Raw genomic sequence first — 24,867 nt, 5'->3', positions numbered from 1 at the left:
ACCACACACACACACACACACCACAGTTTTGAACGCAGCACTAATTTGCTTTATAAAACGTGTTCATAATCCGACTCCGAAGCTTTAACGTTAAAACGAAATACACATTTTATAAATCAGGCTTTAAATCTCATGCGTTTCTGCAGCGTTGCGTTTGCTAATCACTAAAAATGATCATTTAATTTAACAGCTATAGCAAGAACAACAAAAACCCCAGTGATTTGGATCAATCCGTTGTGAAGGAACTGGTGTGTGAATAATAATAACGTGTTTTATAACGTGTGTTTTGTTACGTTGTGTCCGTGTCATTGTGTAAAGAAAAGCCATAACGATCTGCTTGTCTTTCTTTTCTTTTCTTTTTTTCGTGTCTGACTGGAACGGATTTGTTATTTAACTGTCTCGTCTGTTTTTATTTAATTTCATTTTATTTTGTGAGTATAAAAATAAATATATTTATTCACGTGCACTAAGGTGTGTGTTTATGGCTCGTTACCTGTAAACCTTTTATCTTTTTTTTTTCTTTTAAGATAAGAATACTTTCTTAATCCCCAGATGGAAAAAATTAGGATAACAGGAAGCACCTTAAAAATAAAAATATAAAAGCAAAAACACAGTTATAGATGGATTACAGACACACAGCTTACTACTCATGTACATTTTCAGTGAGTCAACTCTCAATACATGAGTCAAATCCATAAGAGTCGACTCTTTTGGCTTCCAAATGACTCACTGCCATTTTTTTTTTTAAAAATTAAATTTTCTAGCTGTCCCAAGTCATCACTTGTTTCCCGTCCATCACTTAAACTGTTCAGTGAACTGCATTACATAATTATATACTTGTTGAATCTGATATTTTTTTTCAATTTTTAGATTGCTCCTGCATATTAAAAACACATTTCAGGTTAATTTTATTATTAAAAACGCTTATTTCTGCCTCATCGACTCACAGCCTCTTTTCACCGATAGATTCACAGATTCAGAATAGAGGGATTATTCAGTTAGAAAGAACAACTTCCTGTATCACTTCCTGTTACATCATGGTTATATCTAAACACGATCATCCGGATGCTGGTCATATGTTTTCGGACACTGCTCTCCTCCCGATGTGTTTATCCCGGGGGTTAGATGTCACACACACACACACACACACACACACACACACACACGTGTTTGTCAGCCAGCTTGTTCTTTTTTGTTGTTGTTGTTCACACTCAAAGTGTAAAATACTACACGTGACACAGAAGAAGAAAAAAACACACCAGTTCCCATGGGAATGCTGAGCTACAGTAGAAAAAAAACCTTTATTCTACCATCCTTTAAAAAAAAAAACAAATACATCTCTACATTTCTGCTACAAGACTCCATGAACGTTCTCGAATTATCAGTGGTGTACGGTGTGTTCTGATTGGCTGAGAGCAGGAGGGATGATTATACATGCTGTTACATAGAGAGGTGTACTAATTTAATTAATATCAGGGTTAGAGACCGAATTAAATATAAAATATTATTGCACTTTTGGGGGGAAACAGGATAAAGAAATTCAGGACATTTAGTTGTGTGATATTTTATTACTCATACTTTATCAATTTGTAGTTACATTTAAATGTTATGGAACACCCATGAAACTGTCCTGAAGACTCTAACATTAATAAGTTCTTTCTATTTAATATTGACTTGGAATTTGTTTGAAATAATAATAATAATAATAATAATAATAATAATAATAATAATAATTGAGGGGGAAAAAAATTATCTGCGTAATATCTTTTTTTTTTAATTTACACGAGGACAGAACTGCATACATTTTTCTTATGTCTGGACTGTGTTTGGGATTAATCCTAATGCCAACCCAAGACTAATCCTAATGCCAACCCAAGACTAATCCTAATGCCAACCTAAATTTGGTCCCAGAATCATCTTAATCTGAGCTGATAAATCTTCCTCCATCGTGTTGTGGATCTCGGCGACGTGACGTCGTCTCGTCTCATCGCGCTTAATAAGCTTCATTACCTCATTTAAATGTTTGGTGTGAAATTCCAGCGCGGTGAAAAGGCCTCGGCCGTGATCCGACCTACGCCAGGTGCCGCTTCACACCTCTGTGATTGGGGGCGGGGCCTTGGGGTTCAGCAGGGTTTAGCTCCTCCTCTCACTCCGACCCTGTTGTCTCGTTAGCGTGCAGCTGCGACCTTCTGACCTCACTGGTTTATCAGTACATCCACTCTGAATTTCATTTAAGAAAAAAAAACGTACCACAAATTTTTATTTCGTAACGCGTGACGTTTCCATCTGTAATTCTGCTGCTACGACGTTAATGTAGTTAAGCAACGGAAGCATGGAGCCTCCACTTTAGCACCGAGTAAACCTGTGCACGTGAGTTAAGACTTTGACATTGTTTTCAGAAACAAACCAAGTTAATTTTTTAAAATAAATAACTAAAATATACAAATCACATCACTACCATCTGATTAACTTCACAGTCTTCAGGGGTTCCTGAAAGAGTTCAGGTGTAGTTCAGTTGTCATCGTGGAACCTTCTGAAACCTTATATGACTGTACACAGAACCTTCAAGGGTTACGATCAAGACTCAAACCGAAACATTCGTCAGATTTTAGGCCACGCCCCCTACCCGAGTCTGACAGACACGCGTGCCCATGCGGCTTTGTGCTGCTGCAGGAGTTAATGAGTCAGAGGAGTACAAGTTCACGCGTCCAGCCGAGAGTCTCAGCGCGTTTTTGTTTCCCGGATCAGGCATCATCATCATCATCATCATCATCATCATCATCATCATCATCATCATCTTCTTCCCCCTCCGAGTAGACATGTAGTGGATATTAGGTGCATTTTGAGGAAACAAGTGGTCAAAAGAAACTTGGATGTTTTTGTGAAGTATTTTCGAGAGATGCGACGCGATGACCTCATCGAAGAGCGCCAAGCCAGAAAAAGGGTCACATTCACTATATTATCATTTCCTTCAAATAATCTACATCCATTATCCTTTACTGCATCTCTTTTTGTCCACGACACGACATTTAGCTCAGACGAGCGCGTGTGAGACTTAATTCTGTGGTTTCATTTCTAATTTTCTCAAATCCAAAGTCCACACAGAACAGGTGGACGCTCTCTCTCTCCCTCTCTCCCTCGCTCGGTTTCGTTCCCAGCGTCCTCAGCAGACAGACAGCAGTGGGCTGTAGACGCCTGTGGAGGTGTCACTTCACACCTCCTGGTGTATAAAATCCTCCTCCGACTCCAGCTCTCCAGCCTACACTCGTCCCTCTGAAAGCAAGAAGGATGGATGTTTCCTCTCCTCTCTTCAGCTACAGCTCTCTCAGCTCCGATTCGGAGATCTACAACGTCTCATCTCCCGAATCGTCGAGCGAAGGGAGGCCGAAGCCGAAGAGGACGCACTGCAAGAACCCGAGCAAGCAGAGGAGGAACGCCAGCGAGAAAGAAAAGCTGCGGATGAGGGATCTGACCAAAGCGCTCCACTATTTAAGGACGTTCCTTCCACCGTTCGTGGCTCCGGCCGGGCAAACGCTCACCAAGATCGAGACGCTGAGACTCGCCATACGTTACATCTCCTACCTGTCCTCTCAGCTCGACCTCGAGATGTCCTACTGTCAGAGCCATGACCTCAGATCTCCTCACCACGGTCCGGCTTCACATTCCTGGGAAGAAGGAAATCTCGGAAACGAAACGGAAGCCTTCTACACCCAGAAGAATAAACCTCCTCACAGCGCTTTCTACGAATCCTGGAGTGCAAGAAATGGAAAAACACTCCACGATGAACAAGAACACATCACTCCTCCCCACAGTGACGTCGTCGGTGATCACGGACTCTACGAGCGACGTCACATGACGCTCCAATCGGGAAGCGGATTTACCCAAGCGGAAACGGAGCAAAGAGACGGGATTAAAATGGAAATTCCCAACTGCGATGAACTCTTCACTTCCGGCTTCGACTCCATCATGAATCCGCAAACGTCCCTGTCGCACCAGGTAATCCGCACGTGATCCACACATAATCCACGCAAACAGTGTTCTCCAGCAAAAAGACGCCATCTTTATTTAGTGAAATGAGTCTAAAAATGGTGTGTTCTGATTGGCTGAGAGGAGTCCACACGATGCACCATGGACATTTAAATCAAATTGGGATCCTGTTCCATCTAATTTGAAGATTTCCTCCATTACACTGTGGATTATTTGACATATAAATTTGTGTTCCATGTTAACAAATGAGTTATATCTGAAAATAACGGAAATGTGTGTGTGTGTGTGTGTGTGTGTGTGTGTGTGTGTGTGTGTTTTTAGGACTACGGTAAAGTTGTGCAGTGTGAGAGCGCAGGACGTGACTTCTGGATCTGAACCTCATCATCATCATCATCATCATCACTATAAATTACTTTTCCATGTACAATAATTTATTTATTCTATATTAACATTGTCTTACTGTGACATTTCTATTTTAATAATCTTTTTTTGTACAATAAATTAATTTATAATATTTGATATTTATTCTAATGCTTTAACATTACGTTTCATGTTTGCGTTGTTGTCTATGGAAAATATATAAATATGAACATAAACACACACATATATATATATATATATATATAGTCTGTTTAATCCGTTTGTCTTGATTTAGTAATATAAATATATTTGTATACATTTCATTTATATTTAATCTGTACCTGTAATAGCAGTGACGGACAAAAAAATAGGATCAAAGTACAGTAATTAAGCATGATATATATTTATATGAAGTTAAACTTCCCCTCATACTAATCAGAATTTTACAGATTAAGCCACAAAACAAAACAAAACTCAGATAATTCACAAGATTATATAGAAGGTTTTGATGGCTTATAAATAAATCCTGCACTGAGGTTCGAGTTCTGTGAAATGAAGACATTTTATCACATTCAATTCAACGTTTGATAGTTTTACAGACCTTCCTCTCAGGCTCTCTGGAACAGGAAGTGGTGGCGTGTCTGAATCTTTGCGGTCGCTTTCCCACTCCGATCCTGCTTCGCATGTCTACATTAATACATGCAAATGGATGCACAGTATTCCTCCTTATTCCCTTTGATCAGTTCATTTGATGTTTAGAGATATAAACACCCATCACAGATTTGAAAATATCTGTGAAATACAACAAGCTCTGTGAACGTAAGGCAGGGCTGCTACACACTACAGGCAATAACACACAACAACAAACACTTGACAATGAGACACAGAATCCAGAACTTAAATAGCGATGCTAATAAAAGGTGAAACCGGAAACAGGTGTGAGCGATCAGTGAGATGTGAAGTGCTGGGGCTTATGGGTAGTGTAGTTCTGAAACATTCAGCACTACCGTGACAAATGTTAGAACCACTTCACAATCACTGATCACTTTATTAGTATTATTAGCATTTATCTACTTTATATCTCTAGCTAATAAGCTGCCATACAATTTCAGTGTTTATAGTTAATATTAGTAACCACTATTGTTCTAGAGTTCTCGATGTAAATCAGTTTATCCAGTTCAAAAGGTATTTTAAACAGATTGGTTGTTTATCTGCAACAGTTTGCTAATGATTAATACAAGAGATCGACTGATAAACCCCACCCCCGATATTTAAGCATTTTTCCATAATCGGATATCGGTTTTGTAATATCGGCTCCACCACTAAATGCCGCCATCTTGTGGGAGTTTTGAGAATTGCGTGCAGCACTGCATCTGAATTTTTTTTTTTGCATGCTTTATTTGTTTTACCTGTTTGTTTACCTCATGCAAGCTTTTATTTAAAAAAAAAAAAAGACAGTTTAGTAACGGTGTATAAATGAGAGTTGTTTTGTTTTGTATGCGAGGAGGAAGTGAAATTGTGACAAAATTGTTAGAAATAAAACAGTTTGTTCAGTTCAGTGGTGTTATCATTGTGTCAAAAACAGAAGTAAAACAATAAATAAATATCGGTTCTGCATATCGGTTATTGGGCACATAAATACATAAATAATCGGTAATTGGTTATTTTAAAAACCTATATCGGTCAAGCTCTAATTATAACAACTCATGGGCGTAACCACGCATTGTTTAAGGGGGTCGTGTCTCCATATATATATATGGAGTCGTGTCTCATATATATATATATATATATATATATATATATATATATATATATATATATATATATATATATATATATATATATGTATATGTTTGTTAAGGAAAATCGGTGTGTGAAAAAGAATAGTAGCAAATAGAAGTTATTCTATTTGCTACTACTGGAAAATGCAGAATTCTATTTGGCAGGTGCGATTTCTTGCATTTTAGCACCATCTAGTGGGTCTTGTTGAAATAGAAAAATATTTGAGTAAATGAACCATTTCATATGTTGATACTTTGTAAGAGGTGAATCGGAAGGAGCCTGCTTGCACGTGTCTGTAAAGATTCTACATCTTTGTTACACATTCTTAGAAAATTTCCTAAAATGTTTTTCCCTTTGAACGCCTCTGCTTGGAAGCCTCCGTGGGGAAACTGTATTTACAACATGTACAGTGTTGAATTTAGTCTCATAGGTAGCCGTCCTTTCTGAGTCTGTTTAAAAGTCGTGATTGCGTGTTTAAATGTTAGCGTGTGTGGTTTGCCTGCACACATCTTGGCTCGCCTCTACTTGGTGTGGTGGGTTTCATGGTAGGTTATGGAGCAGAGAATACATCCGCCCACAGGACGTCCACAGCACCCTACAATTTCCCCATGCTGTGGGAGCTTCTATCACTCAGACATCACCTGAATTCAAACGCTAACTGTAATCCTACAACTATGTTCTAAATCTGCAAATTTTCAGTATCAAACTTTGGATGTTGTTGGGGTTTGGACCCCACCAATGACCATACAACTGTTACGCCCTCGATACAACTGGTCGTTTGGTTAAACTGTTGGTCAGTACCCCAGAGTGGGAAGTGATGAAATTGCCTAAAATCCTTTCCCTCTTCTGTGAGTGGTTCAGTCTGGAGGTCAGAGGTCACAGCTCCCTTAAATAAATAGACACATTTAAACAGAAACGTGTTTAAAATGCTCATTCTGGTGATAAAAGTCTTCTTCTTCTTCACAAATCACATATCAAAACACTTCTCTCAGAAAAGAGTAACGCAGTCAAGTCCTTGTTGATCCTCACGGTGAACAGCACGATGGGATCGTCTGGGTGAATCTCAAAAACTCTTAACTGACGCTTCCACGATTCCTCGATCCTCCTTTCTTCAGCCTGCGTTCCAGACACGGATGGAAGTCGGCCATCTTTAGGATGGCAGCACTTTTTTAAACACTTGCAGCAACCGAGGAACGAGTAGAGAGGAAGCTTCTAGATTTCTAGACGCACTTGAGGTAGAAATCAAATGGTCTGCACTTAAATCCCTGGAGGAACGTCGATTAAAACAGCGAGGCTTTAACAGACGGCTATACGAGAAGACGGGCGAGGAGTAGAAGTTTGTTTAGGCTACAATATTAAAAAGTGCACGTTTCACTGTGAAGCGTTAGACGGATCAATCCATCTCGTCGTCTCCTCGTTTGTGTAAGACGTTTGCGTTACACACTTCTGAGTCATGAAGAGGAATACTGAAACGGAGTGAACACGCTAGTGACTCAAAATGATGTGATTTAGGACAAAACAAACTAAACATGTATTTTTAAAAAAAGGAAAAAGAAGAGAGACATTTTCCATTCCCAGTTTCCAGTTGAGATTTAATTACTTTAATTAATGCAGACAGGTAATTAGCCGTAGCGGTACGGTCAGTAGTGTGTAGAGTGCGAGACATTCTGGGGTCACCAGAAATGAACATTAGTGACACTTTAGCTCAAAACAAACCTCCCAAAGTCGCTGTACTCCAAATGATCATCGGAACTCAAGTACATTTGGGGTAAAAGTATTGATATTATTATTATTATTATTCTGTTTTAATGTGTGTGTTCAGTGGCGATAATGGTACAGTCTGAAACGGGGGGGGGAATAAATAACTAATACTGAGCTAGTGCAGTGTGTGTGTGTGTGATCGTTTACACATAAATACACACACATTCAATCCACATACAGTAAGAGCTACAGGCCACACACACACACACACACACACACACAAATGTGCAGAAGTAAATGCTCCTTCATGTTCAACACCGCACACAGGAAGTCCAGCTGTAAAGTGACGTGTTAGGGAAGCAGGAGGGGGGGGGGGGGGTTGGAGGCGGGGCTCGGTCCATAGGGGTGGGGCTTGTGTGTGATTGATGGGCGGGCGTTTGCTGATCCTCAGCCTTCCTGTCCAAAGTCCTCGGTGAATCTCTTCACCTTCAGCAGGTCTTCGGCGTTCACCGTGGGCCGAGTGGTGGACAGAGAGCGCAGCATGTCGGCCTGTGACACACACACACACACACACACACACACACACTTATTTTCAAATCTCCAGTTCTTAAAATATCAAGTCCTCTAGCATATGTGTGTGTGTGTGTGTGTGTGTGTGTGTCTTACCATACACACTATGGGCTCCAGAAGTTTGTCTCCAGGCACGTCCATCCAGGTCATCTCCATGGCAGCAGGGTCACCAGGGGAACATGGGGTCAAAAGGTCATCCACCATCACAGAGAGGTTACTACGGGATGGACCTCGTACCTGCAGTCACCACGGCAACCAGCGTTAAACATGAGTCACCATGGCAACCGGCATTTACTACAGCAGCCACATGTTTCTCTCGTTGAATGTGGGTGGGTCCTTCACTCAGATTAACATGGACACGCCTCCTCAGGGCCTCCGACACGAGGCTAATGACGTCACTGCTGATGCTCATGATACAATAAACTAACTACTTCACCCTGAGTGTAGCATGCACATCTACACCACTACTGGCACGTGCGCACACGTGTGTGCGTGTGCGTGTGAGAGTGAGTGAGAGAGAGAGAGAGAGACCTTCTTGAAGTGTGTAGCGGACTGCACTTTTCGGACAGGCTGCATGAGAGCGTCTCTGACGATGATGCTGATGTCGGCGCCGGAGTAGCCGTCAGTTTTGTGTGCGAGGAGGCGCAGGTCGGCCTCGCTCAGGCTGTGGGGCGTGTTCCCTAAATGGAGGCGGAACATGGCGGCCCGAGCCGGCTCTTCTGGAAGCGGGATGTAGATCCGTTTCTCGAACCTGCACAACACACACACACACACAGGACCTTTTAGAACCAAACTGAAGAAACTGTTCTCAACAGACTTATAAAAGTTCTGGAAAGGCAGATTTTCTTCGTACTCGTGTGTGTATGTTGATCATGCGTAAAGTGCAAACAGCTCATTTGCATGTGGTGACGCCCACAAAACTGCATAAAAGGTAAAGTGCAAAGGCAGCTGGGAGCACGCGTTTGTTTACGGCTTACGGCTCTACGCAGACAGACAGACAGACAGACAGGCAGGCAGACAGACAGACAGGCAGGCAGACAGACAGACAGGCAGACAGACAGACAGACAGGCAGGCAGACAGACAGACAGACAGGCAGGCAGAAAGACAGACAGACCGGCCTGTCCTCCGTTCATACACCACCGTTTCTTTCATCGTAACTAAACGATTCGTTTTATTTCTCTTCGTTTACGAGATTGTCTCGACTCGTTTCTTTACTTTTATATTCTTTAATTCGAGGAGATAAAATAAAGCGACTGGTTTTGACAGAATGTTCTGGATGGAGCTCGGAGTCCCTGAGCGAGTGAACCAGCACAAGGAGCACGGGTTTCTGATCGAGACTCCAAAGCTCTTCTAGAAGAGTCTCTGGATAAGGGCGTCGGCTAAACGCCGCAAACCTGTAATAAACATGAACAGTTTAAACTCCTATGTTCTATGTTCCAGATATAAAAGTGCAGTAATCCGTGCAGATTATACGATCTGACGTCGATCCAGTCGAGGTCTACGTTAGTCAGTCTTGTGTGTAAGTTTACACACGTACTCGCGCTCCTGAGCACGACACCGACGTTCTTCTGAAACGAGGGGATTTTCATACGTTCCTTGTGCAGGTGTGCAGGAACACTGACCTTCTCCTGATGGCAGCATCCAGAACCCATGGGATGTTAGTGGCTCCCAGAACCAAGATTTTATCATTGTTAGTCCCCACACCTGCCGGACACACACACACACAAACACACACAATAGTGTCATGAAGGACGTTTTTATTGGCTGACACGAGCTGCTACTTCCTTCCAAGCTTTATTTTTCTTCCAAATCTCTCTCTCACCCTGCATCTGCACGAGGAACTCGGTCTTGATCCTGCGAGCTGCTTCGCTCTCGTTTTCACTTCGTGAGCCGCACAGAGAGTCCACCTCGTCGATGAAGATGATGGAGGGTTTACGCTGACGGGCAAGCTCAAACAGATTCCTCACTAACCTGAGAGAGAGAGAGAGAGAGAGAGAGAGAGAGAGAGAGAGAGAGAGAGGTATTAGTACTTTAGACTATTAATTTCTATATGATAAAGTACACGCACGTCTGATTTCAGTTCATTTGCACTAATCACAGGTGTTCACTATTAATACACACCACCACCATCGCCCCCTACTGGATATATTCTGAACTGCAGTAACAAACTTGATTAACATTAGGGTTAATTATGAAGCGTAAAGTTACTGTGTTTATGGGTGCGTTTGAGAAAGAGTAGTGTGTGTGTGTGTGGTCTCACTTCTCGCTCTCCCCCAGCCATTTGGACACGAGGTCAGATGAGGAAACGGAGAAAAAGGTGGAGTTGTTAGCCTCTGTAGCTACAGCTTTAGCCAGGTATGACTTTCCTGTCCCAGGAGGTCCGAAAAGCAAGATCCCTCTCCATGGAGTCCGTTTACCTAAAACACACACACAGCGCACACAAACACATACACATCTATGTAATGCCTTAGTTAACTTTAATGAAAATAGGTTTATATGATCAGTACCAAATTGGAAGGAGAACACACACACACACACACCTGTGAAGAGGTGAGGGAATTTGATTGGCAGGATGACGGCTTCCTTCAGGGCCTCTTTAGCTCCCTCCAGTCCAGCCACATCGTTCCAGCTCACATTCGGCTTCTCCATCACTATAGCACCTACACACACACACACACACACACATTAGATTGTGTTTCTCTCCTACCTTTGTCATTTTCAGTAAAGGAGGCTTGGCTTTTTTACTTGTCAGACTCAGCAAGGGGGGCGTGGCCTCTGTACCTGTCAGTCTCAGTGAAGGAGGCGTGGCCTGTGTATCTGTCAGTCTCAGTAAAACACACTTACCCATCAGGTGCTCCTGCAGTTTCTTCTTCTCTGGGTTCTCACCTTCACTGTCGCTGTCACTCCTGAAACACACACACACACACAATGATAAATGAGTAACAAACAGAGATGAGAAACTGAATAAGTGTGTCTGTGTGTAAGAGATAGAGTGTGTGTGTGTACGTACTTGTCATTGCTTTGTGTCTCCTTCACTGGTTTCTTGCCCTGCTTGTCCTTGTTCCTCAGGTAGGACTTCAGCTTCTCTGCCCGCTCCAGGTACTGCATACACTTCCCCCTGATACTCTCCTTCGCCTTATCACTGTGGGCCTCATCTACAGGGAGACAGGGAGAGAGAGAAAAAAAGAGGGATGGGGGAGAGAGACGGGGCGAGAGAGACAGCGGAAGAGAGAGAGAGAGAGAGAGAGAGAAACAGATTGTAATTGGTTAATTGTAATATTACATATTACTGTTCAGTACTGTATAATATTGTTTAAAACCTCTAATACCACTCAGTACCGTTTATCATTGGTTATTACTGTATAATAATATTGATTCCTATTTAATATCATTTACTATGGCCTATTACATTTATTACTGTTCAATTTCTCTGTAGCTCATCCTCGGTTCGTAGATAACGTTACTAAAATTGTGTGTGTATAAAATGCCTTACTCAGCTGTAATGTAGTCATGTGATCGAATGCCATCATCACGTGGTTGTTTACCACAACATCCAGTAAACATGCGCTCGATAATTCAATTTATATTTATATAGATATATATTTTTAACATGTTGGCATTTGAGTTTCATCCCAGCAAAAATGATCTATTCGAGGAACTAATGGTGTCTGAACAGGGCTGCAGAAAGTAAACACACAGCTGAAAGTGAGGCGATGGGCGGGGCGCAGGTGAGTGTATAAGAGTGTGTGGGCGTGTCTCTGTCACTCACACTTGATGGCGTGTAGGAAATACTCCACAGCGTGCTGGTACAGTCTCAGAGCCTCCTCATAATTCTTGGCCTTGTCCTCCTCTGTGGCTTTGGTGACCAGATCGATGGCTTTCTATGGGGTGCACAGGAGAGGGGGATTTCAGAGGAACACACATGGCAACCCCACCTCTCCTCCCTACGCTTCACTGTTATCGTAATAATAATAATAATAATTCCTTAGGTTTATATAGCGTTCCCAATGCTTCACCATTTCCTACACATCACCAGATCATACAGATATACACAGCACACAGTGTACAAGTCTATAAATAATAGGGAGCTGTAAACACTTAGGCAGCTATGCTAAACTAAACTAAGCTAAGCTAAGCTAATTCTCTGATTTGTGTGTGTATAGTGAATGGGAGAATGGAGTTAGCTTTGATTTAGCCTGCAGTAACGAGAATATAAACAACACATACTAACTACCGCAAGTGTAGTATAACCGATATTTATACATGAACGTTATTCATATTAATATTAAACAGTTAGCGCGGTTTAGCATCTCTCTGGTAGCTAGGCTAATGCTAGCTCCGGTACCGTTACCTGTAATGTTGACGTTGTCATTTCATCTCACGCTCTTGCGATTTTTCCCTCCAGCTTCGGGTTTTGTAAAATAATTTTCCTGACAGCCTCGAAACCTTTTTCGTAATGACTGATGGGGAAGAAACGCTAAGTAATAATTTCGATATTTTTTCCTCACACACACACAAAAAGAAACAAACAAACGAATGTAAACAAACCGTTAATTTCTCATCAACAGCAACACCGCGCAGACCCCCGAGAGCCACTGGGAGCTGTGACGTCACATCGACGCCGGAAGTGGATAGATCCACCGCATTCATTTCAGGAGTAGGATTTTTAAATTATCATCATTATTATTATTATAAAAATGCTTCTTGTACCTTACGATGTGTCAACGAGTAACACGTTACGAAAAAGTGTTAATATTTTCAAATAGCATTTCATGTGGCGGTAATTTTCCCGCCCGTTCTAGACAAGTCGAGGCTCACAAACTACACTTCCCATAATGCTCACGAGCCTGTTTTATTCACGACATTTCCCGATTTCATAAGTAGATTCAATAATAAATGTTTAATTCTTATTCATTGTATATTAATGTTGCCTTTAGATATTTTTTTCGTTTTTGTTGATTTTAGCTAGCTAGCGAAAAGGGCGGGGTTACAATCAAATGCCCGGATGAGACTGTAGTACCTGATTTGTTCGGATTCTTAAAAATGGACTTCAAAAATGTTGTTTTATATATATATATTTCTTTTTTTTTACCTTGAAAAAAACCCTATATTTAATGTGAGTAAATTAAATACAGATTATTTATTTATCATTCGTAAAAAACCAAAACAAAAAAAAAACACCTATTTCAAATTATTCAGCGTAGTACAATTGGAAAAGTGCTGCCCCTAGTGGTCATTCTTCAAAACTGCACAAACATCATTTTAAAAAATCGATTTTGAAATAAAATGCCACACAAACACACAGCAGCAATTCTGTAAATGTGTAACAGTTGTTTATTTATATGCTGTATTTATTTATTTACACATTATAGAGAGATTTTAACATTGCATATGTTATATAAAGAGTATTCTCTATGAACAGTGGTGCAGCAGCAGGGTGTGTGCACTGTATGTTAACAGTCTCTCTTTTTTTTCCTTTTGTTTTATGATTGTATGAACGCAAAGCTGCCACATGTACAAAACTTTGGTGTGGGGGGAAAAAAGCACAGTACTTTTTCAAAAAAGTAAAAAAAAAAAAAATAGTTTCCTTCTATAAACAGACAACAGGTTTAAAGAGAAATGCTAAAATGATCTGGAACAGTCTCAAGAGGTGAGTACAAACACACCTGTGTCTGTGATACACATATACATACATATACATTTTATATATATATATATATATATATATATATATATATATATATATATATATATATATATATAATGTATATGTATGTATATGTGTATCACAGACACAGACACACACACACACACACATTATATATATAAACACTTGTATATGTATGTATGTGCTGATTCAGTGACCTGTGTTGTTCATCTGGAAGATTATTTAGCAGGAACACACTCACATCAGCTCAGTTAAGGCGATCACATTTCCACCAGAGGAAGCAGGAGTTTCAGGGGCGGAGCCTGTCCTAATAAACATCTCTGACTGGTCAGATGGTAGAAACAAGGCAAATTTATATCTTAGAGACTGAGTACAGACATATATAAAATAAACACACACACACACACACACACACACACACTTAAAGCACTGAGTGAGATCTGATATGCTCGCCATCCTCCAGCTTTTAGGAAATGTCTAAGGCCACTAAAAAGGACACAAACAACCAAGTACACTACTTTATCAGTGATGATCTCTGCGTGGGCGTCGGCTTCACTGATTAACAAGAGGGAGAGGAGCTAGCTGCCCTGAGTGGGTTTGTGATTTATGGAATGTTCTAGAAAATGCTCCACACCCCAAAATATACAGGAGACGCAGTAATAATACTGTGTGTATTATGTCAGGTGTGACTCTCCAGGCCACAAGGGGGCAGTTTGTGTGTGTGTGTGTGTGTGTGTGTGTGTTGTGTGTCCTATATAGTGCATGTAGTTTGGAACACTTCCATGTCATTGATAACTAACTAACAGTAACTGTCCTTTGGAATGTCTCTGATGATGATAATAATAATAATAATGTTAAACTAAATATCACAATACATCCTGTAACCGATAATCGGGACACGCCCACATGGAGCACACATGCCCCTTAATCCACAGTCACATGCGGAATGTCAGAAAAGTGGTCCGCAGTGTGTGGAATGTTGTTTTACCTCCATCAGACCCCGCCCCCAAATATTAATATTGGCAGTAATTGTGTAAAAATTGTGTACAATCTCTACACAACCTCCATTACCTCTACACTAATATCATTAACTATAATTATTATTTATTTTGCATAAACACTTCAGTAACAGTCCTCCAAACTCGGACATTAATCGGTGTACGGTTTTACTGACTTGTATTTCTTTATCTTTTTCATTTAAACTGTTCTAATTGTTCGATAAAGTTCTCCTCTATTTTTTTTTTTTTTTTTTAAGTGCCGTATAAATAAAACGTTCATGACACACAGCCGTGTTTCATCAACAGCGGGAAGCACCAAGCTGATCTCTGATTGGTCACTCGGCTCCTCTCCAACAGCCAATCAGAGGACTTTACCATCATTTATGCGCATAAGAGAATCAAGTGATAGCTGTTACACACACACACACGGAACCCTGCACTGGAATGCCTCACTAACCGAAACACACACACACACACACACACACACACACACACACACACACACATTCATAGACGGTAACAGTCCGAGTCATGACAACACCAATGTCCATCCACACACACACACACACACACACACACACACACACACACACACACACACAAATACCATAGTTAGCATATTTTGCAAAGTGGTCCTATGTTTATGTTTGATTAGACACACAAAGGCACGTGTGGTTAACCTGAACCATACACACACACACACACGTGCATATATTTGATACTCCATTAAGTGAGATAAATGAATATGTAATAAGAGGAGTATTTATGGAACACTCTCTATTCATCCCTCCATCCCTCACTTCCCACCACTCTCGCTCCGTCTCCCCGTCTCTCTCCCCGTCTCTCTCCCCCCATCAGTCTCACGTGATCAGGCCAAGGCGTGCGAGTTTGGCCGACAGAAATGAGTGCAGAACGAACACCACCGGCTTTGGGTTGGAATGCAGATCAAACACCTACAAGCAAACACACACACACACACACACACACACACACACACACACACACAGTATTAAAGATACTATAAGAGCTATAAGAGTAAGCCATCCTGAACTATTCACGGTCCACATCGGTTTATGTAAAACTGGAACAAACCATTCCCAAAGACAGGGGGGATCAGATTCATAATTAATGGGGCATGTCACTCATTACCTACTCACAATGGGGTCCTAGCATTTTCTTCCACACCTTACCACACATGTCACATGAGCTGTCATAGTAGTGACATCACACACCCGGGTATCCCCCCCAACAACAACATTACAGGTGGTGAGTAGTTACCAGTTCCCCCTCGGGCCCCCCGAAGTCGAGGTACAGGAGTCTGACTGCGTCGTCTGCAGAGCTGCGCAGTTTGTCATAGGGGTGGTGAAGGAGCACAGTGCCACCTACAGGAGCTCCGCCGCCGCCGCCGCCTCCTCCTCCTCCTCCTCCTCCTCTCAACACAGTGAAGCCGTGCTCATAATGCAGCACCAAACACACCTCCTCTCTGTTCAACACACACCCTGCAAACACACACACACACACACACACACACACACACACACTACAGTTAAATGTCTGTCTGTGTTGGAATTGAAACACTGTAGAAATAAAAGTAAACGTGGAATCTGTCTCTCTCTATCTGTCTGTCTGTCTGTCTTCTGTGTCTCCCCCGTTTTTCTCTCTCTCTCTCTCCCCCGTCTCTCTCACTCACACACTCACACACTCAGAGACAGACCTATGGACACCTCTTTGATGAGCTCAGCGGCAGTGTGTGTCCCCTGTACGAGCGCTCGCGTCCATGACGACAGGTCCCAGTGCGTCTCCACACGGAACACATGAGACTCAACACCACGACTAGAACCCGTCCGAGTCATGAAGAGAAGATCAGAACCTAAAGATGGGGAACCACGGGTAACGCCCGAGTGAACGAGTCTACAGAGAGAGGGAGGGGGAGAGAGAGAGAGGTGAACTTTGATTGAGAAATTTAGACAGCTGTGTGTGTGTGTGTGTGTGTGTGTGTGTGTGTGTGTGTGTGTGAGTGTACCGTGTGGTCAGCAGTGTGTGTGTGGTCAGTGGGGTACTCCAGGTCTCTAGTGTCCACGGCACCGAGTCAAACAGCAGGATGTCCTTCTCAGTCATCGCCATGACGACTGGCCTGTACTGGTGACGCCCACTTTCCACAGTTACCTGAACAATCACAAACAGTTAGACACATGTCAGACAGACAGGTTAGCAGACAGACAGATATAAATAGGTAGCTAGATAGACAGAAGCAGATAGACAGACATACAGTGCTGTGAAAAAGTATTTGTAACCCTTCCCAGACTGATGTACTTCAACCACCTTCTTCCTCGTCATTTCTGGAATTTCTTTCAGCTTTGGTGTAGTGTGTTACTGTGTAAGATCTTTAAACCAACTCCATGCTGATGAAAGAGTTCTATGTAAGTGTAGATGTGATGGAACAGGGTTTGCAGTAATCAGGCCTGGTCGTGTCTCGTCCAGCTGAACCCCATTATCAATGCACTTTCATAGATCTGGAGAATTAGTAGCTACGGGGGCAAATACATTTTCACACAGGCCAAGTTGGTATAGGATAGCATTTTTGCTTCAATAAATAACATTATCATTTAAAAACTGTACTGTGTGTGTTTACTCAGGTTGAAATCAGAATGGGGCAAATACTTTTCCACAGCACTGTACACAGAGAGAGATCGAGAGAAAGATAGTGAGACGGTGTGTGTACATGTGTGTGTGTGTGTGTGTGTGTACCTGCTCTGCGAGCCAGCCGATGTGTTTGAGCTGTGTGTGTGTGTTGGAGGCACTCAGGTAGGCGTTGATGTGTGTGAGTGCGTGTGGCAGCAGCGCGGCGATGTTGGCGTGTACGGCGGTGAACCAGGAGTGTGCAGTGGCCGTGTCCTTACAGCGCAGAACCACCAAGTGCTGACCGTTGGGAGAGTGCAGCTCCAACAACCTACACACACACACACACACACACACACACACACACACACACACACACACAACATTCTAAACTAACTGTCCACTATATTAGGAACACCTGCTCATTCATCCAATTATCCAATCAGCCAATAACGTAGCAGCAGCAGCGCAGCTGATTGGATTACTGCACGAATGAGCAGGTGTTCCTAATAAAGTGGTGGGTGAACATATGTAGTACACAAAGGACAGTGTGTTATGCATTAAACACTAGTGTCTCTCACATACACACACACACACACACACACACACACACACACACACACACCTGTTCTCCAGGTCAGGCATGGTGAGGTTCCTGCAGATGAAACTCATTTTCAGTGGAATGATCTTCCGGTCTTTGGTCGTGTTGTGTTTTGGAGAGTCTTCGCTCCCGTCCCAGCTCAGCTCCGATAAAACCGACGGCTTTTTAAAGAGAGGAGAAACCTCACGGATATACCTTACTGTGGAGGAAACACACACACACACACACACACACACACACACACACACACACACACACACCCCACCAAGTTGCAGTGCTTCAGTGCAGAAGTAGAAATCAAAGTTAAAGCCTGGATTATACTCGATTCGGAGTGCCGCTTCTTCACGTCCTCGAAAATCTACGCTACGTGTGGTGCAGGGTGGTGTCCACATACTTTTGGCCATGTAGTGTAGCACCATGTAGCGCACACACACACACACACATATACACACAGAGATGAAGTCATTCCTGGATGTAGAGAAGGATTACATAAACTCCACTGGGTGAAGTGCAAGTGTGTGTGTGTGTGTGTGTGTGTGTGTGTGTGTGTGTGTGAGAAATAAGGCTCTATAACTGGGGGGGTGCTTGAGGATTCAGATGAAACAGCCGTATCCATGCGCATGTGTACAATGTTCGCTCTTTTTTTCTTTTCACTTCACCTTCAAAACCCAGAACCGACCCAAACGAAACCCAGGGTTCTAGATCCGTTGAAGTGGAACCATCTGCATTACTGTAACATCTTTGCTCTGTTGCCAGATGTTGCAGAGATGTCTTATTAACCTCGCTCTCGTTTCTCCTCATCATCTTCATCACCTCCAAACATCAGGAGATCTCTTACACGACCTTTCCCCACGAGAAACGCCCGCTAATCACAATTAAATCATTACATTCAATTTACAATGATTAATGAAATTATTCATAACCATTATTATAAAACTCGATTCTACAAATTAGTATTTTAATTATTAATGAATTATTATATTAATTATAATCGTTTAAATATGAAGCATAAACGTGTTCATAGAGAACAGTGATGCTGATGGAAGATATACAGTATGATATCTGTAATAACGGTGTGTGTGTGTGTGTGTGTGTGTGTGTGTGTGTTCATTTATACACACACTGAAGAATATTGCAAATCTGGAAAAACACACCCTGTTAAACAACATTTAATAACTAAATAATACAACCGTTAGAGCTTTCAATGGAACATTCCAGAATGTTCAGTGTGTGTGTGTGTGTGTGTGTGTGTGTGTGTGTGTGTGTGTCATTAAGGAGCTCATTAGACTTGTCACTCAGCCCTCATTTTTAATCAGGCCATCGCACAGGAGGATCAGTGTCTGTGTGTCTCTCAAGTAACTGGGCCTGCCTCAAACACTTCAGAACCCCAACGCACGTACGCATGTGTGTATATATATATATATAAAATATATTATACACACACACACACACACACACACACACACACACACACACACACACACACACACACCACTCCCTACCCATAATCCTTTGCGGTTTTGTGTGCCAGATCCATTATGATGAAACATTTTCCCTCCAAAACCACAGAGCCCCTAATCACTACAGTGTGTGGCTCAGTGAGGGGGTTAGGGGCTCTGACACACTCACACACACTCACACACACTCACACACACTCACACACACTCACACACACTCACAATTGTAAAACAAAGCAAGTGATCAGCAGAACAAAAACCTCAAGAGAAACTTAAATAAATTAAAGGTAAACAAAAAACCTGCTGAGGTTCAATCCAATTTTTAACACTCCCCCCTCGTCCACACATCTCTCGTCCACTTACTCCCCTCTCATCCACAACCCCCTCGTCCACCCCTCTCATCCACTTCCACCCCTCTCGTCCACACCCCTCTCGTCCACTTCCACCCCTCTCGTCCACTTTCTCCCTCCTCATCCACTCCCCTCTCGTCCACTTTCTCCCTCCTCATCCACTCCCCTCTCGTCCACTTTCTCCTTCCTCATCCACTCCCCTCTCGTCCACTTTCTCCCTCCTCATCCACTCCCCTCTCGTCCACTTTCTCCTTCCTCATCCACACCCCTCTTGTCCACTTTCTCCCTCCTCATCCACTCCCCTCTCGTCCACTTCCACCCCTCTCGTCCACTTTCTCCCTCCTCATCCACTCCCCTCTCGTCCACTTTCTCCCTCCTCATCCACTCCCCTCTCGTCCACTTTCTCCTTCCTCATCCACTCCCCTCTTGTCCACTTTCTCCCTCCTCATCCACTCCCCTCTCGTCCACTTTCTCCTTCCTCATCCACTCCCCTCTTGTCCACTTTCTCCCTCCTCATCCACTCCCCTCTCGTCCACTTTCTCCTTCCTCATCCACACCCCTCTTGTCCACTTTCTCCCTCCTCATCCACTCCCCTCTCGTCCACTTTCTCCTTCCTCATCCACACCCCTCTTGTCCACTTTCTCCCTCCTCATCCACTCCCCTCTCGTCCACTTCCACCCCTCTCGTCCACTTTCTCCCTCCTCATCCACTCCCCTCTCGTCCACTTTCTCCCTCCTCATCCACTCCCCTCTCGTCCACTTTCTCCCTCCTCATCCACTCCCCTCTCGTCCACTTTCTCCCTCCTCATCCACACCCCTCTCGTCCACTCCCCCCCACCCCAATAAACAGTGTCTGGTCTATCACTGCACTCCACTAGCTCCGCCCCCAATTACTCTAAATAGTAGAACGAAATTCAGAATCGGTACTTAGTTACTGTACATACAGATGTGTTACTGTACACCAAAGCGCTGTAACAGGACACATCCTAAAACACATGGGGTTTTTTTAACTTCCTGTAGTGGTTTTCTCAGGGTGACTCGGCATGTTTGCTGCTGCGTGTCGGTCAGTTCAGACTCCACGGCATGAAAAGAGTCGTTTGTGTCACTGTGTGGAGATTAAAACGGAGAATAAACAAAAGGACATGTCGTCAGTGGAGCAGCGGCAGAGACACACTGACGCATGGAGAGTTTAAAGCATTGTTCATACACCATTAGTTTTCCACACGTGTGTGTGTGTGTGCATTCAGTAATGTAGTCGAAGAACGTGTGTAGTAATAAGTGATAAAATCACTAAACACTCCATGGGTACCACACACACACCTCATTTTAATATGCACCGATTGTTTTGATGTTTATTATAAGCATCTGTTATAGGGGGCGTGGCTACGCTTGAACATTAGTGGGTCACATGTGGTCACATAGTGGAACTCGATAACTTAATCCCTGTCGCTTCTCGGACACGCCCTTTTAAGTGTCGTCCATATATTATTGTTTTCACTGTTGGTTTCGGAGACGATAGAAAAGAGAAAAGAGGCGAGCGCTTCCTGGAGTGTCTTTATACTAAAAAAAAAAAATAATAAATAAATAAATAAATAAATAAATAAAGCACTAATATTGTATTATATATTAACTGGAGTTATTTTATATAAAGCAATATATGCGTAATATTTCTTTGTTTGTTGTACATTAAGCTGCGAGTTAATCAGAGGAAAGACACTATAGAAACGTATTATTATTATTATTATTATTATTAGGAGTGTGATGATACAGTACATCTGTATTGACGTACTGTAATAGATAATTATTTACTCTGTTTACTTATATATTATGCTAGGGCTGTGAAATTCGAAATCTGAGGTAAAAATCCGAGGTAAAATCCAAAATCCGAGGTGAAATCCGAGGTGAAATCTGAAATCTGTTGATGATAAAAGTTACCATCTGATTTGCGCTTCTTTTAAACCCGTTAATTGTAATATTTTATAAAACTGTTCATGTACAAATGTTGTTAATGAAACTAGAGAATCGAGTCCCGATGCCACACACAGACTGGTAGCTATACGCTTCCTTTACTCTTTAGCTACATTAGCCTCATAGCTCCAGCGCAGAACTAAAGAAGTGATCGAATGCATCTAAAGTAAAGGTGGACATTGTGTACATCTTATTTTATACGTAAATGTACTTAAGTGTATTTATATCTGAACCATTTCTTCAAATCCTTCATCATTCCTTTAGTCTGCTTTAAAATGTGTTAAATAAACACCATGAAGTCCAAACAGTTTTAGAAAATGAGGATTTGGGTTAATGGAGTTGTGTATAAACACTGAGCTTTCTGTCAGTAATGTGTTATAGTGTCTGTCTAAACATCCCGACTCACACACACATTCCTCCTGCACATTTACACACTACTGCTAAGGACCAATCACCCACGCATTAGATTAGATAATCAAACTATGTTTGATTAGATCAGCCGGAGTGAAGTCATCGCTACATTTTATTTCAATTCTTACTTCTAGCTTCTATACTTATAAATAAGACTCAGAGTGCAAAATTATACAAAAACAATCAAGAAATAAAAGAGGGTTCGGGTGTTTTTTCCCTTCCGACGTTCATAAAAATGACCAAGTAAAAAATAAAATTAAGTGTAAAAAAAAAAAAAAAAAAAAAACACAAGAAAGGAAAAGGCGGGAGAATTGTAACTGATATAAAATAGATTATAAATGTAACATCGATTCTCTAATCAGTTACATTTTAAAGGGAGTAAGGATAAAATTGTAAAAGCACATCCACCTGAACATTCAGAAAATAAAGTGTATCGCGGTATTAATATATCGCGATATCAGCGTCATATCAGCAATATTAACGGAGATAAAGTGGTACGGCCCGTTGCAGGGGTGATTGAAAAGATATGATTTCCGTGACGCGGCTCTGGCAACGATTTTAGTGTTAACTTATTAACCCTGCATCTGAGGATTGATTTTTAATAAACTGAAAACTCACTTATAGGTATTTACCTTTTTTAGAAAAACACTTAGATTTAGTTATGCAAGTCAGACACCCCTAAATGCAGACATAACTCGCGCTGTGATCGGACTAGTTTACTCGTGATTTCAATCTGGTTATTTTCACTTCCATTGGGATTAAATCCCTGTGTGCATGCTAACGTACTAAATACAAAGTATGTCAAATTAGAACGCTGATTAGAGTAACTAGTTAGGGTTGTATATATGATGTTTAGTAAGGTAGCATGAGTTTTTCTCTAGCTAAGCTATTCAGACGCGGAGGCCCTGACAGAATCCCCACGCTCGCGTGATCCTCTTACCCTCCAGCGTCACCTCCTTCCCGGCCTTTTTCAGGACCTGTACCGCCTGGTCGTGCGTGGCTTCCCGGAGGTCGTTTCCGTTCACGGACAGTATGGCGTCTCCGACCCGCAGAGCCCGGCTCTGGTCCGCTGCCAGTCCTGGGAAAATCTTAGATATTAGGATGGGCATCCTGTTTTCCCGACCTCCTTTAATACTGATTCCCAAGCCGCCCGATTCCTGTTTGACCACCCGAACTTTCCGGACCGGTTCCGATGATGGTGATGAACTGGTATCACCGGGTCTAGAATCGAGCCCCGATCCCGGACTTCCATAGCCCGAAGCAGGACTTCCAAACTCAGAAGGGCTGGCTCCGTTATCGCGGATTAACTTGCTGTAGTGGATGTGGTAGTCTCCGGATGTTCCGTTACTTCCGCCCAGTTTGAAGTGGTTCTGTTCCCCGGATGAGTTCGGGCTCTGCGCGCGGTTCTGGTTCCCCGGGTCGGTTCCGTTAGCCACGGCGGTTCGTATCCCTGATGCAGGGCTGTAGCACTCGGTTCCACTCGGTTCTCCCTCGGCCGTCAAAGTCAAAGTTTCGCGCGTGAGTTCCGCGGTGACCCGAACCCAGCGATCCCGCAGCAGCAGGTCCAGTTGTCCGTTCCGGTCCGCTCGAGTCCAGATCGCCATGTTTGGGTCACCACTTTTTAAAACTCATAATAATAATAATAATAATAATAATAATAATAAAACTTTTTTTAAAACACTCCTTTTTTTCCCCCTAGTGCGCACTAAGTACACTTCAACATGACACTCCCACTTACAGAGAGAGAGAGGGAGAGAGAGAGAAAGCCACGCCCTCTCTGAGCTGCTCTTCTCTGATTGGTCAGATCCGCTTCCGTCTGAAACTTTAATAACATTTGTAATCACGTTGCAGATTTTTACTTAAACGTCTCAGATAAAGTCACAATAACGAACCAACCATCACAAATACTTAAGAACACTGTATTTTTTCACAAGATAAAAGAAACAAATTTTTCAGGTTACTACTACAGTTTCTAATATAATTAAAAGTGACGTAATGAAAACTTCTTCCATTTTGCATACATTATATTGCTAGTATTCATTATAGAGTAGGACTAACAATAAAGTCTTCATATTAAAGGTGTAATAGTCATTTTTAAAAATATTTAGTTCTTTATATAGAAAACCTGTTTGGAAAAACTGCATTATAGCAAGTGTGTCCGTCTGCGTCCTGCAGGATTACAAACCACGCCCCTTACACGGGCACGCCCACTATTACAAATCAACAAAAATACTAAAACATCCATCAGGATTACAAACCACGCCCCTTATAAAGCATAGACTGCCCGTAGCGCCACTTTGTGGAATATCTTCAGCCTTCTAAACACAAGCGAGTTACAAACCAGATCCATGAGGCGCTTCATGTCGAACATCTCAAACCAAGAAATATGATATAT

General features: G+C 42.3%; 3 protein-coding genes across 4 annotated transcripts; 1 reads left to right on the top strand and 2 right to left on the bottom strand.

Annotated features, from left to right (window-relative positions):
* The first annotated feature begins 3,288 nt into the window (after window positions 1-3,288).
* On the top strand, window positions 3,289-4,096 carry mespbb (mesoderm posterior bb). Its single transcript, XM_053630601.1, has one exon. It carries the CDS (start codon window positions 3,289-3,291, stop codon window positions 4,009-4,011), a length of 723 nt encoding a protein of 240 aa, XP_053486576.1. The 3' UTR covers window positions 4,012-4,096.
* A 3,583-nt stretch (window positions 4,097-7,679) lies between these two features.
* On the bottom strand, window positions 7,680-13,009 carry vps4a (vacuolar protein sorting 4 homolog A). 2 transcript variants are annotated; one of them, XM_053631611.1, is made up of 12 exons: window positions 12,950-12,993; window positions 12,753-12,861; window positions 12,171-12,282; window positions 11,412-11,556; window positions 11,246-11,307; window positions 10,942-11,061; window positions 10,662-10,818; window positions 10,224-10,372; window positions 10,024-10,105; window positions 8,932-9,151; window positions 8,497-8,637; window positions 7,680-8,379 (listed from the first exon to the last, which is right to left on the bottom strand). In XM_053631611.1, exons 2-12 carry the CDS (start codon window positions 12,771-12,773, stop codon window positions 8,278-8,280), a joined length of 1,311 nt encoding a protein of 436 aa, XP_053487586.1. In that variant the 5' UTR covers window positions 12,774-12,861; window positions 12,950-12,993; the 3' UTR covers window positions 7,680-8,277. The 2 variants fall into 2 exon arrangements, with proteins under 2 accessions (XP_053487586.1, XP_053487585.1); XM_053631610.1 differs by having other exon boundaries at window positions 12,753-13,009.
* Window positions 13,010-14,161: 1,152 nt separating this feature from the next.
* sntb2 (syntrophin, beta 2) lies at window positions 14,162-24,448 on the bottom strand. Its single transcript, XM_053631331.1, has 7 exons — window positions 23,413-24,448; window positions 18,312-18,486; window positions 17,816-18,017; window positions 17,091-17,233; window positions 16,782-16,978; window positions 16,346-16,566; window positions 14,162-16,020 (listed from the first exon to the last, which is right to left on the bottom strand). Exons 1-7 carry the CDS (start codon window positions 24,074-24,076, stop codon window positions 15,928-15,930), a joined length of 1,695 nt encoding a protein of 564 aa, XP_053487306.1. The 5' UTR covers window positions 24,077-24,448; the 3' UTR covers window positions 14,162-15,927.
* Window positions 24,449-24,867: the final 419 nt, after the last annotated feature.

This window comes from Ictalurus furcatus, chromosome 8 (assembly GCF_023375685.1).
Source record: "Ictalurus furcatus strain D&B chromosome 8, Billie_1.0, whole genome shotgun sequence".
In the NCBI taxonomy this organism is placed as follows: domain Eukaryota; kingdom Metazoa; phylum Chordata; class Actinopteri; order Siluriformes; family Ictaluridae; genus Ictalurus; species Ictalurus furcatus.
The sequence above is the reverse complement of the archived record's forward strand: the minus strand, read 5'-3'. Positions and strand labels throughout refer to the sequence as shown.